Below are 17,305 nucleotides of genomic sequence, written 5' to 3' on the forward strand. Positions count from 1 at the left end.
CGTGGATGCAGAGTGAGACTCCTTAGAAACGGATGTTCAGTAACCTTCCTGTAATTCAAGAGGCGAAGCCCAGTCTTGGCATACTTCCACTGTATCCAGCAAAGTTTTAATTGCTCTGCAGAGCAATCAGCAATTAGCTCAGCTAGATTTGAGCTAATCCTCTCTGTGGTGCTTATGAAATGGAAACTCTTGGTGACATGAATACTCAGAATTTTTTTAGGAAGATGGAAGGTATGATTGCTTAATGTCAAAATACCTGAAACTTATTGCTTTTGCTGGCGGGGTGATAGATGGCTGGCTTCATTAACCGGCGTATGAGCATAATCGTGTTAAAATCCAGTGCTTTTTCCAGGCTTCTGCGTTCTTCTATTAATTACTGAAAGTGCCTCGGTTAATTTGCCGAAGTGCCACCGACACCCAGGCAGTGCCGTGAGCCTGGCGGCTGTGCCCGGAGACACGAGCGAGGGGGCTCCTCACGGCGACGCTGCCGCGGGCTCCGAGCGATTTCTCCGTGAGGCGTCTTCCCTAGGCGCTTGTCCTCTCCAAGACCGCGCCATGAGGATTTTGACGATGTTGTGGAACACACAACAGAACCTTCCCGGAACGGTCGCTCCGCGGCCCGGGGCGGAAGCCGGGGCCCTTTCGCGGCGCACCGAGGCGGAAGAGGGCGGGCGGCGACGTGTCCGGGACGGCAGGGCCTGCGACTGCCGCGATCCGAGGCTTCTCTCTTTGTCGCGCAGTTCTGCTCAGCCTTCCTCGGCTGCCCTTTGCCCCTCTCGGCCCTTCTCATCCCCTTCAGTGTCCCTCGGCTCCTCTCTTCGGCCGTCTCTCACCCCCGTCTTTTTCCCGCAGTCCCCCTCGTCACCCCTGAACCCTCTCGTTTCCCCGGAACTCTCCTGATATTCCCTCAGCACCCCGCGTCTCCCGTGGTCTCCGCTCAGCCCCCCACAGCTCCCCTCAGGCCGCACAGAGATGGATGACGAACCCGAGCGGACCAAGCGCTGGGAAGGAGGCTACGAAAGAACATGGTATGTTCTTCCCCCGTCACGTCTCTCTCCTTTCTGGCGAAAGAGGAGGAAAAATCTCTCTGCCGACTGTAACAGTCTGTTTTGCGTAGGGAAATTCTTAAGGAAGACGAGTCCGGATCGCTGAAAGCAACCATCGAGGACATTCTCTTCAAGGCAAAGAGGAAAAGGTACTTGGTGTGGCCACTGCAAATAGGACTGGATTGGTTGGTCATAAGGACATGATCATCCTGAAACTGGGTCATGTGGCATTAAGCATTAATTAATTAATTAAGCATAAGGCATACCTGCAGGACGTTTTATGTCTTTTCTCCTTCAGAGGAGCAGGTGCATGCCAGAGAAAATGGTGAAAAATTAAATTTTGTCGTTAAAACACTGAGTGTACACAGGCTATGTATGACATGTATATGCAAGCTACAGGTCTTGATCTGATGACACAGTGCAGAGCAATTGCAACTGCAGTTGCAATCTGCACAGCTTAGAGAAAGTTTCTATCATTTTTTTTAAAATATACAAAATCAGAGAATCACAGGATAGTTTGGGTTGGAAGGGACCTTAAAGACTATCTCACTCCAGCTTGCCATGAGCAGGGCCAGCTTTCATTGGACCAAATTGGTCAGAGCACCATCCAACCTGGCCTTGAACTCTCTCAGGAATGCGGCAGCTACAGCTTCTCAGGGCAACCTGCTCCAGTGTCCTGCCACCCTCGTGGTAAAAACATGTTTATCTTTAGTCTAAATTGATCCTCTTTCAGCTAAAAACATTGCCCCTTGTCCAGTCACAACAGAATCTAGCTTCTGGTATCATGGCTACAGATTTCTGTTCCAAATTTCAGAAAAATTGCTAGAAAAAAATTCCAGGTTTTGCGTTATTTCAAATTATGTTAGAACTTGATTTGTCAAATTTGGATAAAATTTTAGAGTTGCGTTAAACTTGGTAGTAAGAAATAGTTCTTATTTATTTTCTGAGTGTTGTGAAATCTGTGATTGAGTTGTGGGGTTTTTCAGTGTGAATAAGTGTCTGCAGTTTGTTGCTTCTACATTTTTGCCAGAAGTCTAGTATTGGATTTGTCTGGACTTTTATTTTCGGAGCCATTCACTCATTTGAATTTGACTTAAATCCTTCTGTGTTTTGTTAGAATCTACGAGCACAATGGACAAGTTCGGCTTGGAATGGTATGTTAATACCATAACCCTCTTCTGTCCTTAGTCCAAATCTACTTGGCTAGAGGTGGTATTCCGGATCTGAAATGCACTTCTGCTGGCCGAACATGCTTCATACCAAACCTTGTGGTTTCCACCATTTTTTATTATTATTTTTAAACATTCTTTATTCGTTGGCAGTGTAGATGTGAAGCATGGCTATTCAGGGTTGGAGGTTTGACACACAGAATGTGTTTGGCAGCAGAAGTCAGAACACACATGCTCACATTCTCCATTTCTCTTCATGTGAAAAATGGACATAATGGAAATGTGTTGCAAATAACCATAATGCTTTGTGCAACACTGAACTCTTCAGATGATGACATGAATGTTCAAACTATGCATGTTTTATAGCTTGTTATGGGAGGAGAACAGTATGCAATTTTCAACAGAGGGTTTCTTTTTCGGTTTAAGAGAAAAGTGGAAAAATGCATTACTAAGCTGACATTAATTGCACCACTTAATCTACTAAATTTTCCCCATTAGTGGGAGGAGGTAGGGGCTTTTTAAAGTAAATGGAATAGTGAATTCATTTCAATATGTATTGTGAGTGATTTTCATATATGGTGGACATGCAGATGCGTCACCTTTATGTGGTTGTTGATGGATCAAGAACAATGGAGGACCAAGACTTAAAACCGAACAGATTTACTTGCACTCTGAAGGTATTCCTGCACTCAAAAGTTTTTTCTTACTGAGCCACCATTTCTGTAAACTGGTTGCATTTTACATTTTAAAGAATTGCAATCTCCTGTATGTGCATAGCCTCATCTCTCATCCTTGCATTTGTCTCCTTGCTTCTGTTGCTAGTCTGTCACCTTCCTTTTTTTGAATAGTAAAATCTGTGTGGCATTTTTTTTGCCTTGCACATATATTTCTGTACAGTAGAATCTTTGTGTGGGCGTATTATGAGAAGACACGTTTGGAAACTATGTGGAAATTAAGTGTTGCACATAATAAGGGGATGACACGTTTTCATTTCACATCTAGAATTGGTGTATATTTTTTTCGTACAGTTGGGGTTTTTTATGAATTCTTATTTGAAAGGATGATAGATGAGAGCTGAACTGGATTGCTGTTTCAAATTGTGGACGACTTGAACTGTGTATATCATATTCTTTATGGTCTTCTCCAGCAATACTAAAGCAAGAAACCCTGGATTTTGATGGTTTTGTACAGATAGTGCTTTTTTGTGTATTGAAAGCCTCCATTTGAAACAGCAGGAATTTAGAACTTCAACACAGGACATGAATAAAATAAGGGAAGGGGTAGTTTCTGAGATCTGCATTTCATTAGTTAAATGGGATGAAAGGGGAGAGAGAAGGTGAAAGAAGAATCGAAGGGAAAGGCTCATTCCCCCTTTTTGTGTTACCCAACTACTTTGTTTTACTTTTTAGTGATACTAGATGTTTTGCATCTGCTTAATGCATGTGTAATAAAAGTATAATTAGTTTTTAATTGTATTAACTTTTCTTTGTAGTTACTGGAATATTTTGTTGAGGAGTACTTTGACCAGAATCCTGTTAGTCAGGTATGTACAACCATGCAAGAAACAAATAACAGAAAACCATTTAAAAATGAAGTTTTGGTTATAACACTACCCGGTAAACTGTCTTTAATTTATGTGTACCTTCCCATTCTTTGTTCATCAGTCTAGTGAAATTATTGTTTCTATCTGTTTCTGCTGGGCATTTCTAATTTTAGATTTCTTTTTGTACTGTTTGGCAGTAGTAATGAAAATATAGGAGTGTTTGTAAAATGATGGATCATGTCATGCTGCTGTTGTTACACTTGAAGTAAAACTTGTATAGACTCGTATGCTTAAATAATTCTGGTCCATAAATACGTAAATGCAATTTTAAAAATACAGTAAAATTCTAAATAAACGCAGAGTAAAACTTTCTAAGAAAAGCTTTGTCTTCTTTTTTCCCTTTTTCAGATTGGCCTAATTGTAACCAAGAGTAAAAGAGCCAAAAAAATGACAGAACTCTCAGGTAGGGAAGTGATATTCTTAAATTACAGATGTTTTTATCCTTTGCATTGGTGTCACAAGTTCTGCCTGATACACTGCTGAAAATGAAGTTATGTTATCATAATTAGTTTTAACTTAAACGATAAATTATTGCCAGTTGTCTGAAACCATAATCTGCATTTTGATCTGCTTTGATCCGAAACTGTCATTGTGTGCTTGTTTGCAAGCAAGTCTCAACTTCACCAGAATGCAACTCAGACATGTTCTGTTTCCCCTACAGTTAATTTTCTACCCTTTTTGCTAATTTTGTGTGTTACGACACTACTGTTTTTTGTAAGATCTGATCAGATGTTAAGAACTCAAGGTTTGTTTGGTTCCTGCCTGCTGTTACACCAGTCTCTGTGGCTTCAGCAGGTTCTGTTGAGGAAATTGAGGATCAGTCAATCTTTGAACCAACCATAGTTTGAGGATAACAGAGGAAACAAAATTCTTTTTCTGTTTATGAGAGATGTTGCACTTGTCTTGAGTGCTTAATGATACCAAATAGTGATTTTATTCTTTTTGGCTTCTAAACTTTATAGCATCTGAGTGCCTATAGAGTAAAAGTCTGAAAAAAACCAGACCGGTTCCACTTTGAAACTAGACCCTGTTTTTGTACAAGTATATTTCATTACATATGCACTTTAAGTATTTCTGTTCTTTAACTTGTTGTGTCAGTTAAATTGATTGCATTTTTTCCACTTACAGGAAACTCAAAAAAGCACGTAACTGCTCTGAAGAAAGCAGTGGATATGAACTGCAGTGGAGAGCCTTCTCTATATAATTCCCTAAATTTGGCTATGCAGACTTTAAAGTTAGTATATACATGGAGGTTATTTTGTTTTCTTAGTGATTGTGATATTTTTGAGAGGCAGGGACAGATTTTTTTCCAAGTAGCATCTTGCATCATGCTGACTTGAGTCTTGAAAAGGTGTCTTTATCTCCTCTTAAAATACAAATCATTAAGTTAAATACTTTAGTAGTGCAGAAGTTTATTTTCTACCACTAGATGCTTGTATTTAAGGGTGTGTTTCTTACAGAAATGAAATTTGAAAACCAAGTTGATGATGGTACGTATATACTGTGGTGAAAGACACTACAGTTCTTTTTTACTGAAGGGCTGAGGTATGAGAGAGGACAGAGTTAGGGGTTAATAATGTAAGAGAACAGAAAACAAACAGCATTGTGTCAACAATAATCTTGTGAGAGTTTTGGCATACTTTGGAAAGATCAACTTTCAGGTAGGGTAGATTCAGAACATTTGTTCACTATGTGAGGTATTGAGATGTATCCGATTTTGTGGAAGACTGAATAAAGAATTAGAGCTAAAGACACAGACTTAACAAAGCTAATAATCAGTGTCATGAAAAGCTATTTAATTACTAGTAGGAAGAGAGTTTTCAACTGAGAAATAGAAGTAATTAAAAGTAATGGATTTACACTTAAAAACTGATGAGAGCTCTTTAAGAAGTCAGGAAGACTTACTACAGTGTGCTAGTTTGAAGATGAATTTTACCTGTGAGTATGGCTAAGGTACAAAGGATTACAGCAAATAATCAGGTAACAACTACACAATTAAATACTATATTTTAGATATCAGAAAGGTTTGGCTTTTAGAAGGTGAAAATCTGGTGCTCAGACAAATATATTATCAGTTTGTAGAGGACTTCATATCATGTCATCTTCTGACTTCAATACATTAAGATCCTTGGAGATGTTATCATACAAATAGCTTAGTGTGCAGAAGTAAATTAACTGTGTGCTTTCCTTAGGCACATGCCAGGACATACAAGCAGAGAGGTTCTGGTAGTCATCAGCAGTCTGACAACATGTGATCCAGGCAACATCTGTGATCTAATTAAGGTACAGAACTGAAGTTTGACTACTGTATTGAACATCCAGACTACTGGGGGAAAACCAGGCAGTTGCAATGTCATCACCAATTAATTTTGATTTAAGACTTTAAACCTTTTTAATGTTTCTTGTTCTGCACATGAATTTGAGTATGCTTTTTTTCTCTATTTTAAGTGTTTAAAAGCAGTAAAGATCAGAGTATCTGTCATTGGCCTAAGTGCTGAAGTTCGAGTTTGTACATTACTTGCCCAAGAAACTGGCGGTATGTATCTGAAGTTCAGTAGTTATATTACTAACACAGGTTTAAAATCAAGATTAAGTAACTACTTTGTTATATATTTATTACTGCATTTTGATATTTTAAGGATAAATATGTTGTGCTGGCAGAAAATTGAAGTTGCACTAATCTACAAAGTACATAGTTGTAAGTGAAATCATTATCAGCTGGTGGCTGCAGCTGTAGAGAGAAGAAATACATATATTTTCAAACCTTCTGTTCCATGTATAAAGCTATGTGATGTGGAACTTCATCAGTCTAACATGTTAATATCCATTGCTACAGTAGTAGCTCTTATAGTGTCATTACTACAGTGTAATGTTGGAGAAAAAGCTCTGTGCCTACATATCTAATTTAACATTGTTATTCCTCATTTTGAAACGTGTCATTTACTGTAGCATTAACAGGGTTGCTTTTTAGGAACAGGTTGGGATAAATTGTGTTTTCTACCTAAGTTGTTTTCTGTCATTTGGAGTATATGTTTGTATTCTTTTTTGCTCATAACCTGACTGTAAGGCATTTCTTTGTTTGTGACAGGAACATACCACGTTATTTTAGATGAAGGTCATTATAAGGAACTGCTGATGCACCATGTTAGTCCCCCACCTTCCAGTTCAACTTCTGAGTGCTCCCTTATTCGAATGGGTAGGATATGGTTTTGTCAAACTCCTAGTGCAAGATTTGCTTTTTCTTTATTTGCCTCTTCTCTGTTAAGGCTTTACAAATAATGAAGACATTGTGCATGTTTTTGTGGTTGTTTTAACTTTTACTTTGCTAGGTAAGTATCAGCTTTGTCGATACTATTCTTGCAAAGTAGTCAGCTTCTAAATGAAGCTTATTAAGGAAGGTAAATTACTGACCAGAATTTGGAAACAACAAAGTGGAATGATATTGGTGGTGCAGTAATTGTTACAAATTTAGTTGTTAGAAATGAAGGATGAAAAACTGTTTTATTTCTCCCTCTGTTTTGGTTTTTTTTTTTCCTGCAGAAGGCAACTGTTGCAACTATTAATTAAGAGCCATAGGTAGTGCATGTTTATTAGCAGCCTCTAGAGTGTTCTTTCAACAAATAGGTTAGATACCTTTCCTTTTCCTGATGTGTTTCTCAATAAATTTAAGCCTGGATTTAAACCAGAATAGGAGCTCTAATGCTGCAAAGTAGATCTTTGAGTTCTTGCTTTCATCCACCCTTTTCATAGATAAGAATGTATGTATTTTTATGTCTGGATAAAAATATCATATAGATAATGAAAATATTACTATTTTCTTATTTCTTATTTTCTTAAATAAATTTACTTCTCATAGGTAAAGCCTGAGCAGCAGTTGGAAAAACCAACTTCTCACCTTTCATGAACTGTAAAAAAAAAAAAAATATAGAAAGAAAGATATCAGTCTCCAAAAAGTCTTGTAGTCTCATCTGTCATGTACTGCACTTGGAAGGTGAATATAGGCTGGATGGATGCATATAAAAGTATTTCCCCCTTAATTAGAAACTGTTGATTAAGTAAACATTTGTATGCTGCTCATTCTGCTTTTCCACCATTTCACATATTTATCTTTTTAACTGTTCTTCAAAAATGGGGCTCCAGTGGGCTTGTGTTAACACAAAGTCTATGACAAAGACATTTATTGGTCTGGGGGGAAGTCAGGAAGATGTGGATGTAGGTAGAGACCTTTGGGAAGAATTTGATGCCTGGCAAGAATGTATCAGTTCTCTTGTAATAACAAATGGGAAAGAGAGAGGCTTGAATGGCTAGAGTAAGCTTTGAATTTCTGCGTTGAAGTAAGAAACTGACACATTATTGCATGTTTAAAATTGTTACTATGGCATGTTTTCAGGTTTTCCTCAGCATACTGTCACTTCTCTATCTGATCAAGATGCAAAGCCCTCCTTTAGCATGGCGTAAGTAACATTGATAAGAATTCAATAAGCTGATAATAATTCATTATTAATTAGTCATAAATAATTAATTAGTAATGAAAATTAATTAGTCATTAAAAATTAGTCTTATTTAGAAAATCTGCTCAACTGTGAAAGTATTGCAAAATAATATTAAAAGAATAGTAAGCAATGTCTTGTGACTTCTCAGTAGACATTTTGTTTCCATTGGTAGCTCTAGTATGTGGCCATAGTTACCTCTGTTAAATATTTGTTTTAAAATTTGCATTTAAGTTTTTTTAAGGTGGTAAAGGGTACTTTGTTCTGTTACACAGTGATTGGGACACACAGGTGAAGCAAGGTATTAAAGTAATTACTTGCAGTTCTTGATTTAATTATTACTATCATTATAAAAGATAATTATGAAGATGGAAAGGTATTATGTGAATAAAGTACTTTTTATGTATTTCTTAGCATGAAGGGAAGAAATTTCTTTCCTGTAAAGGGAAGTTGAAAATAGAGGCACTCATACCAGTGCACTTCTCAATGAAAAGATTAATTGTTTTTCAGGATGATAGGGGAGTCTGAATTTCAGAATGAAACAGTGTCTTACAGCGTGTGCTACTTGAAAGAATAAGTACTGTGTGCATCTTAAAGGCAATATAGAATATTTTTGTGTCTGAAAAGAAACAAACATGCAGTTAACATTCATATCCTTATTTTTAAAGATTGGCTCCTTTACATGCAAATATTTGTCTTTGTTCCTGTGGGAAAATATGGTCACTGATGTCTCACCATATCTGTTGTTTTCTGACACTTACACATTAAACTGTTACATGCAATCTTGTGAAACTTCTTAAATTATTTGATGTGAAAACATTATTGGTAGTTACATAGTAGGGTGGTATTGTTTTTTAAGTACTGAGTTGTTTCTTTCTACTGTAGGCAGTTGGAAAATAACAGTGACCCAGGTCTTACGCTTGGTGGATATTTTTGTCCTCAGTGCAGAGCCAAATACTGTGAGCTTCCTGTGGAATGCAAAATCTGTGGTAAGTGCAAGAAAAGGTGAGCAGATGAATCAGGAGTTAATGGTAAGAAAGTTAAGGGGTAGAAAAGTTCAGCTATACTTCGTAATTGAAAACCCGCTCTGCTTTAAGAGTCCTGCATTTCTGTGATCTGGGATGTCAACTTCATATAGGTGTCTGTCAGGACTATACCTGTAACAGTAAAGCTGTATCATATTCCTTGGTATAAGGAATATACCTAAGGCAAAGTAGGGAAGAGGGGCTTTGCACATGGCAATGGTAACTTCTCAAGAATCCTCATTTAACTGAACGCACCCATGTTTCAGATTCCTCATTGCCAAGGCTGTGAAAATAGAGCTTTGGAGTAAGAAGTGAAGTGCTCTCACCTCCAGGAGTTTGGGGATGAAAGATTTCCAAGTTGAACCCAAGGGTAGGCTATGTAGTGACACATAACAGTCTGTAGAGTTGTAAATAGAAACCCTTTGGTCTTGCAAATGTTAAAGGACTGTGCAACCAATGATGCCTCCCTCCATTGCTCTTAATGAGGGTGGGAGGGAGGATTAGCATGGTTTATAATAATAATATTGTGAGAGAGTGCTGTTCTCCTAGCTTCTACAGGCATATGACTAAAACACAATAGGTATTATCAGGATGCATGTATTTGGCAAGAGGATGAAATAATTATAGTTTTGGGTCACTTTATCCTTTGGGTCACTTTATCCACTTTATCCAGTTTTTCCTACCAGCATGAGATCCATTCCAGCAAGGGAATAGTGTAACTGTAGAAATCCTGTGTATCTGCAGTGGATTCTCTACAGCTGCAGTGATCAGCAGAACAAGAGTTTGGACATTTACACTACATGTGAGTGAGTGAGTGATGGAGATGTTTGTGCCAGCCCATGCCCCAGCTAACCTGTTCTCACGGTCTAACCTCAGCCGGCAACTCGCCCCCAGCCACCCCCACACTCCCCACTGCTGAGACGGGGGAGAGAATCAGAGGAATAAAAGTGAGAAGACTCGGGCAGCATTAAAGGCAATTGCATAGTTACAGCAAAAGCTGTATGCAGGCCAAGTGTAGTAATTAATTCATCACTTCCCATCAGCAGAATCTCTGGGAAAGCAGGACTCTGTCATGGGTGACAGTTACTTGAGAAAGTAAACGCCATCGCTGTGAACATTCTCTCTCCGCTTTCCACCTTCTCCACCCAGCTTTATAGGCTGAGCATGATGCCACATAGAATGGAATATCCCTTTGTTCTCTTGGTGCACTGTTGACTGCAGTCCTGACTGTGTCCCCTACCAATGCCTTGTGCACCCCCAAGCCTACTCACTGGTGGAGTAAGAAACAGAAGGGGCCTTGAGTGTTTGTAAGCACTGCTCAGCAGCAAAGAAAACATTCCTGCCTTATCAACCCTGTTTCCAGCATAGATGCAAAACACAGCTACATGCTAGTTAGTGTGACAAAAATTAACTTATAAAAACAGCATAAGCATAACACAGCAGACCTGTGTTAGCTGAAATGGGGCTGTGGCATGGTTTTGGCAGTAACATAGCAGTAATACAGGTTTTGGCAATAATATAGGCTGTAGTAGAGCTTTGTAACAGGGCCTCATTTTAAGTGGTGGTGTGATACAGCAGAACCATCATTGCCAAAAGGAGCTTCCTAATTTCTTCACTGTGTGTTGTGAATGTATTTCTAAAGGTTGAGTTAAACCTTTCCAGTAGAAATTTGAGTAATTTGCTTGTTCTTTGTATTTGGATTTAAAACTGGACAGGATTACAGGTTTAGCTAATGGAACAAGTAATTTTACTTTTTAAAATGCTTAAAAACTCTCAACCACTGAGTAATAAAAAATACTGGTTTTCCTTTTTACTTTATTTGATACAGAAAAGCTTTTCAGTAAATCCTCCCTTGTAACAATTTTGGTATCTCTTTATTTGCAGGTCTTACATTAGTGTCTGCACCTCACTTGGCCCGGTCTTACCATCACTTGTTTCCTTTAGATGCCTTTCAGGAAGTTCCGCTGGAAGAATACAAGGGGGAACGGTATGCAAATCTGATTTGTGATAATTAGTGTACTTGTGCATCCTGTAACCTTTTTGTCACAGAAGTAAGAATAACTGGCAATAGCTTCTTTGCTGCTGAGGATCCTGAGTGTTTGGGTGGTGTGGGGCACCTCTGGCGTTAAGAAATACTTGTAGTTTCTGTGATCTGTGAGATCAATTGATAGCTGAAATAATTGCCAGAAATTGTTACTATGTGTGAGATCTTTTTAAAAACACTGATTTGATTTTTTTTTCACTTAAAATATACAATTTTGCTTTTAGGTATTGTCAAGGCTGCCAGGGAGAAATAAAAGATCAAAATGTAAGTATGTTGAACGTCATTGTAATTTGCATTGAGGGATGTGAGAAATAGAGATGATCCTTTAGCATTATGTTCTAAAGACCAGAAAAATACTTGTGAAAGTTAATGTCATGGTTAACTGAAGTTCTGTGTTAAACAGTCACACTTTCTAGACTGCAAAGTCTGTAGAAGTGTGGGAGGGGATTTCTTGGGGAGCTGCATAAAAAATGACATATCTTTTGCATTACTGTAGTGCTACAATGATGATAATTTTTGCTCAATTGGTTTGTCTTTCTATCCTTCCTAAACAGGTGTATATATGCAAAGTGTGTCAGAACACGTTTTGTGTGGAATGCGATCTGTTTGTTCATGATTCCCTGCACTGCTGTCCTGGCTGTATTCGTGAGCACCCTGCTCCTGTATCTGTATGATCTCATATATTTTAAAAAATTGCTATATCTTTGTCATTCTTGCATGAATCTATTTTTTTTATTCAGCCATCCCTTTAACTGACACCTCTCTGAACAAGATGATTACAGAAGGATGAACGGTGGAGTAGATGCAAATTTTAATGTTTTAATTATTTGCTTACTGTTAATATATACTTGAATCATCTGTGTCTATTTTTTTTTTCTTGTCTAAAGAACTGGCTTTTTTCCAGCTGTTATTTTACATGTATATTTGTAAATGTGAAAGTGATAAAACTGGTCTTTATGGTAATGTGATCATTCATCTTGGTTTCATTACTTATTCAAAAAGAAGACCTGAAAATATATTTTACACATCTACTGTTACAAACTTCTGGTTTTGGTGCGTGGCGGATTTCTGTAGATCAAAATATTCTTTTGCGAGAATTTAACAAAGATGTTTTGAGCAGTTAATTAGAATTAATTAATTAATAAATACATGAAATGTAGACATTTCATGTATTAATTTCAGGTATTATGAGTATTCACCTTGGTGCTTGGTAAGCTGTTTTAAATGTGCCAAAAACACATTTTATGTTTTAATGATGGTACTCAAAGCCAACTGAATTCTATTACTCCTGTGTCTGCAGCTGTCTGGTTTAAATTTCAGTTTCTTGTGGGAGGGTAAGATTGCTGAAAGGCAAGGAATTTGCAGAAAGGCAAGACCTGAGTTAATACAAACTATTGTCTGATGGACTCAGTATTGAAGATGAAAAGAGCTGCTGTTTGGTTCTGAGGCTACACTGGATTGACAGAACTGCACATCATCTTCTGTCCTTGGTTAAACTCTAGAGCAACAGACAGTAAGGTGGGTGCAGGAGCGGGGGTGTCCATCCTTACTGGAACTTTGAAGAACAGAAATTGAGACAAATGCAAGACTGCCATTTTGCAGTGTCTGTTCAAAGTGTGTTTGCAGCTCGAACTTGTGAGAATTGTAATGTGCTACACCTCAGTAAAAGGAGGTTACAGGTGTAGTGTCTGAAGCAATTCATCACAATGGGTTTTCTAGAGTCACCTTATGATGATTTTAAATACATTTGTGATTGATTTGCTCTGGGTCTACATGGCTTAATTTTTGAGCTTTGTTTTTCGTCAGATTAGAAATGGCAGTATAACAGCTGAATCTTAACACAGAAACAAGCAAAAAAATTAACTCCCTCCTCATACCTTAGTTCAATTTTTCATGCTCACCACATGTAAACAATACATGCTCCTTTTCAGTTCTTACAGGCAGCTTTCATTCAGTTGTTAGTATAGCTCTTTTTATGCTTTTTCTACTGATAGTGCCTGCATGCTGGGTAGAGTGCAGTTATTCTCTTGTGTTGTCAGAAGAAATTACTGTTGAGCATCTGCATCTCGTTTTGTGCTGACTCAAACAATCCCTATAAATCCTTTGTCCTGTCAGGTGGTTGCAGGGCCTATTACTAAAAACTAGCAGAAAAAGGACATAGAGTGTTTGTTCTGGTCTAGCAGGTCATTCCAAGCCAAACTAATGCTCTGAGCATCTGGCTCTTATATATTCTGATGCTGGTGACAGCCTCTTGGGACAGCATTTTATGATAGTATTTTTGTCTTTGCAGTCAGTGTTTTTGAATGGAAATAAAAGGGGGCTGTCAGAACATTCCAAATCTTTCTTCCCTTGCTAGATACCAAATTAACATACTCCTACCTACCCAGCTTGTATTTCTGAAAGTAAAAAGTGTAGAAGTTGCAACCATAATATTCCATTATCAGCTTGTGGTTACAGCAATAATTTGGTTTGTACTTTCCTACCGTTCTCATTGGTGGAACAGTTCAAACTATAAGGCAATATTTTTCTGGTGTATAAAGGCTTTCGTCTGTGTCCTCTCTATTTAAAGCAGCGTGGAGGAAATCTTTCCTCCACCTGTTCTCTTTGTCTGGTGTGGAGGTCTGAAGCCACCACAGAGAAAGCAGGGATTTCACGGGCTTCCATGGAGGGCTGCTACTCCCTAATGCGGTTGGTTCATTCCCCAGGGAAGTCTCTCTGAGACACTCCCTGTGCTCATGGTGAGCAATTAGTTGCAAAGCCCCATGAGGCTTTGGTTGCATATAAATGTTTTACTCCTGATTCATTGTTACTTTACTTTCTGGTATTCTCCTCCCCTGATTGGTTCTTTTTGGATCCTTTCCTCGATTGGTTATTTTCTCAATCCATGGTGCTATTGGTTGTTGTGGTAAACCCCGCCCCCTTAAGTTTCTATATAACCCCAGCTCCTGGGGGTCTTCGGGGGGGGTCTTTGGAAGTCTCCGGTTCTGGGTAGTAAAGAAGATCTCTGAAGACCGTTGTGTTCTGACTGCTGCGCTGCCTGGAAGCAGACATGCGTGGATACACTGTATTAGCAGTGAGAGCCTGGAGAGCTGACAGGCTCTTTTGCCTAGGCAACCTTTCACAAAAGAGCTAGTCGCTGAGCCGGAGTGCCTGTGCCCCTGGGATAGAAGCCGTCCTTCTCAGGACTCACTGGGAAGGTCGCGGCACTCAGAAGAGCCCCCCAGGGTCTGGGCAGTCGGCGACAGACTGGGATTCACTGGCTCTCAAGTCTCCCTTGCTTGTGGGAAGCTTCAAGCTTTTTAATTCTTATTTCCTTATTTACTGTATGTGCCATAAGATCAGTCGTCAATGAGGTTATTAGGAGGCCTGTGAGAAATTCTTGTAGGTAGGTCTTGAAGATGTTGTGTAAAAGGTTTCACACTTGCTGAAGGAAGAGACAAGAAGACCAAAGCACCTTGTGGTGTGGTTGAGGATGCAGCTGTGGCAAGATGTTTGAGACTAGAGAGTACTGCCATGTGGAAGGGAGAAGTATTTCAAGAAGGTGAGAGCCCTCACTGTCCTTCCAGTTTCATTTTCTTTGCAGGAGCAAAAGTTTCCATTCTGTAATAGCACTCACAGCTAATTTCTAAGAGTGGAAATGCTGAAAATATATTCATTAAAGTGTGAGCGAAAGAGGACCCCACACTGAAGCAGGTGGATGCCTGAAGGAGGCTATGATTGTGTGCAAGGTCCACACTATAGCAGGCTTTGTGGCCCCATGGAGAGAAGAGTCCATCCTGTAGCAGATTTGCTGGCAGTACTTGTCACCCTATGGACGGTCATGCTGCAGCAGCCTGATCCTAAAGGACTGCACCTTGTGGACAGGACTCACACTGGAGCAGTTCTTTAAGAACAGCAAGCCTTGAGAAGGACCCACACTGGAGAAGTTCATGGAGGGCTGTCTCCCATGGGAGGGATCATCATGGAGTAGGGGAAAAGTGTGAGGAGTCCTTCCTGATGGAGAAGAAGCAGTAGGATTGTGTGATAAATTGGCCACAGCCCACATTTCTCTGCATTGCTGGGGAGGATGAAGGTAGAGCAAATTGTAGGTGAAGTTAAGTCCATAAAAAAGGGAAGGGTGGGAGGAAGGTACTTCAAGATGTGGGATTATTGCTCAAATTATTTTCCCCTGTTTTGCCCAACAGTATCTGGTAAATAATTATTTTCCTGTCCTTATCTTGACCCCCAAGTCTTACATTGTGTTTCCTCTCCCCTGCACAGCTAAGGAGGATAAGGTAGAACAACTTTGGTGGGCATCTCTTGTCCAGCCAGGGCCAACCCACCACAGTAGCTTTTCAAGTTATAATAGGACTAGAAGACTTTTATAACAATCATAGAACTTTTTGGCTTGGGATTTGAATGAGAGGGGTATGTAACTTTTATAGCCAGTAAAAAAAAATAAAAACAGATTAGAGATCCTGGATTTAGAATCACTTTCTTAAGGATGAATTTGTTTGGTAAATGTCATAAATCTTTTGGATCCCTCCATTATTTGAGAAAACAAAGCTCTTTAGAATTACAGGGAGTAGAATTTGTATACATATAGCTGATCTGCAGACATGTCTGCTACATTCCGAACCATTACAGAACAAAGTATTTTCTATCATCTTACCACAGTACTAGTAATAACATGACAGAATTGTATGCTTTGCCACCTGTTTTTTTTTTCTTAATCTAAGCAGAAATTCCAAATGCGCTATCAACGTTCATTATTCAGTATTATTCCATTCTCTTTGAGATGGAAGAATTAAGATTAAGAGGTTCACTGAGGCCACTCTAGGTGTTTAAGCTACATGATGAAGTTCTTTGGATCTGCTAATTGCCTGTGTCATCTTGCTCAAATCTCATGTCTCTTCTTTCCCTCCATTTTGGTTGTAACACCTTCTGAATGTTTGCTATTGTCATTGTAAAGGCACTAGTCAATTGGAGTTCACAGAAATTTCAATTTGGCTAGTCAGATATAATAATACACCTGTTTATACCATCTGTGCAGTTACCTTATCTCTTCTTAGTAAGTTAAAATCAACTTTTTATAACCTGTAGAAACCATATTATAATGGAAAGAGAAGTGATGATGAATGTTAAATAAAAGATGTGCATAATATAATTTATAATTTTATAACTTAGTAGTCTTGTTTTTTAAAAAAAAAAAGTCAAAAAAGATCCTGTAGCAGTGTTGGGGGTTAGGTTTTGTTCCTTTTTACTCTAAAAGAACTTTTTCCCCGTGAGTTACCAAGGAGACTAAATGTCGTACTTAAGACTATTTAACAAAACAAAGGAGTGGTCGAGGCTCCGAGAGGGGTGGGGGTTTGGGGCAAGTAAAGGGCAGAGCTTCAGAAAGCCTGACTCCCTGTTTTTCAGCGTTCGGGGAGAAAGCAGGGCTGGGTTGGTGCTCCTGCTGGAGGAGTTCATTGTTTTTGGAGGAGTCCAGTCCAAGGAAATCTGCCATCATCTGCTAGTCCTGGAATTCTGAGCTTCTCTGCCACCCTGTGAGAGCTGGGCCAGCCCTGCCCCGCCGTCGTGGTTCCATCAGTGCTGCTTGTCTGCTACAGAGTGATCCTGTCCCTGCCCTGTTTGGGACATCCTGCTCCTGCCTGCCGGGACATCCTGCCATCCCAGTGTTGTAAATGATTAGAAGCCAATTCAAAATTACAGAATTTATTTAGCAGATTTCCAAAATCAAATTGAAATAATAAAATAGGACAACTTCGATCGAATGCTGGGTGGGCAGAGTGACAGTAACAAAGGTACCATCAAACTTCAGCCACACACCACTGGGTCTCGATGTACGGGTTTTTATACAGTTTATTTGTCCTGAGGCTAAGTCCATTGAAAGTCCAAGTATTCATGTATCTCTTTATTTCCAAGTGAGCTTTTGAAAGAGTTCCT

The 17,305-nt window shown here is 39.1% G+C and overlaps 1 protein-coding gene across 1 annotated transcript; it reads left to right on the top strand.

Annotated features, from left to right (window-relative positions):
- The first annotated feature begins 659 nt into the window (after positions 1-659).
- GTF2H2 (general transcription factor IIH subunit 2) lies at positions 660-16,538 on the top strand. The gene is made up of 15 exons (XM_066339767.1): positions 660-1,028; positions 1,118-1,195; positions 2,164-2,200; positions 2,806-2,892; positions 3,708-3,758; positions 4,167-4,221; positions 4,947-5,052; positions 6,011-6,101; positions 6,267-6,354; positions 6,907-7,014; positions 8,209-8,272; positions 9,194-9,297; positions 11,218-11,320; positions 11,602-11,641; positions 11,932-16,538. Exons 1-15 carry the CDS (start codon positions 973-975, stop codon positions 12,049-12,051), a joined length of 1,188 nt encoding a protein of 395 aa, XP_066195864.1. The 5' UTR covers positions 660-972; the 3' UTR covers positions 12,052-16,538.
- Positions 16,539-17,305: the final 767 nt, after the last annotated feature.

This window comes from Sylvia atricapilla, chromosome Z (assembly GCF_009819655.1).
Source record: "Sylvia atricapilla isolate bSylAtr1 chromosome Z, bSylAtr1.pri, whole genome shotgun sequence".
In the NCBI taxonomy this organism is placed as follows: Eukaryota; Metazoa; Chordata; class Aves; order Passeriformes; family Sylviidae; genus Sylvia; species Sylvia atricapilla.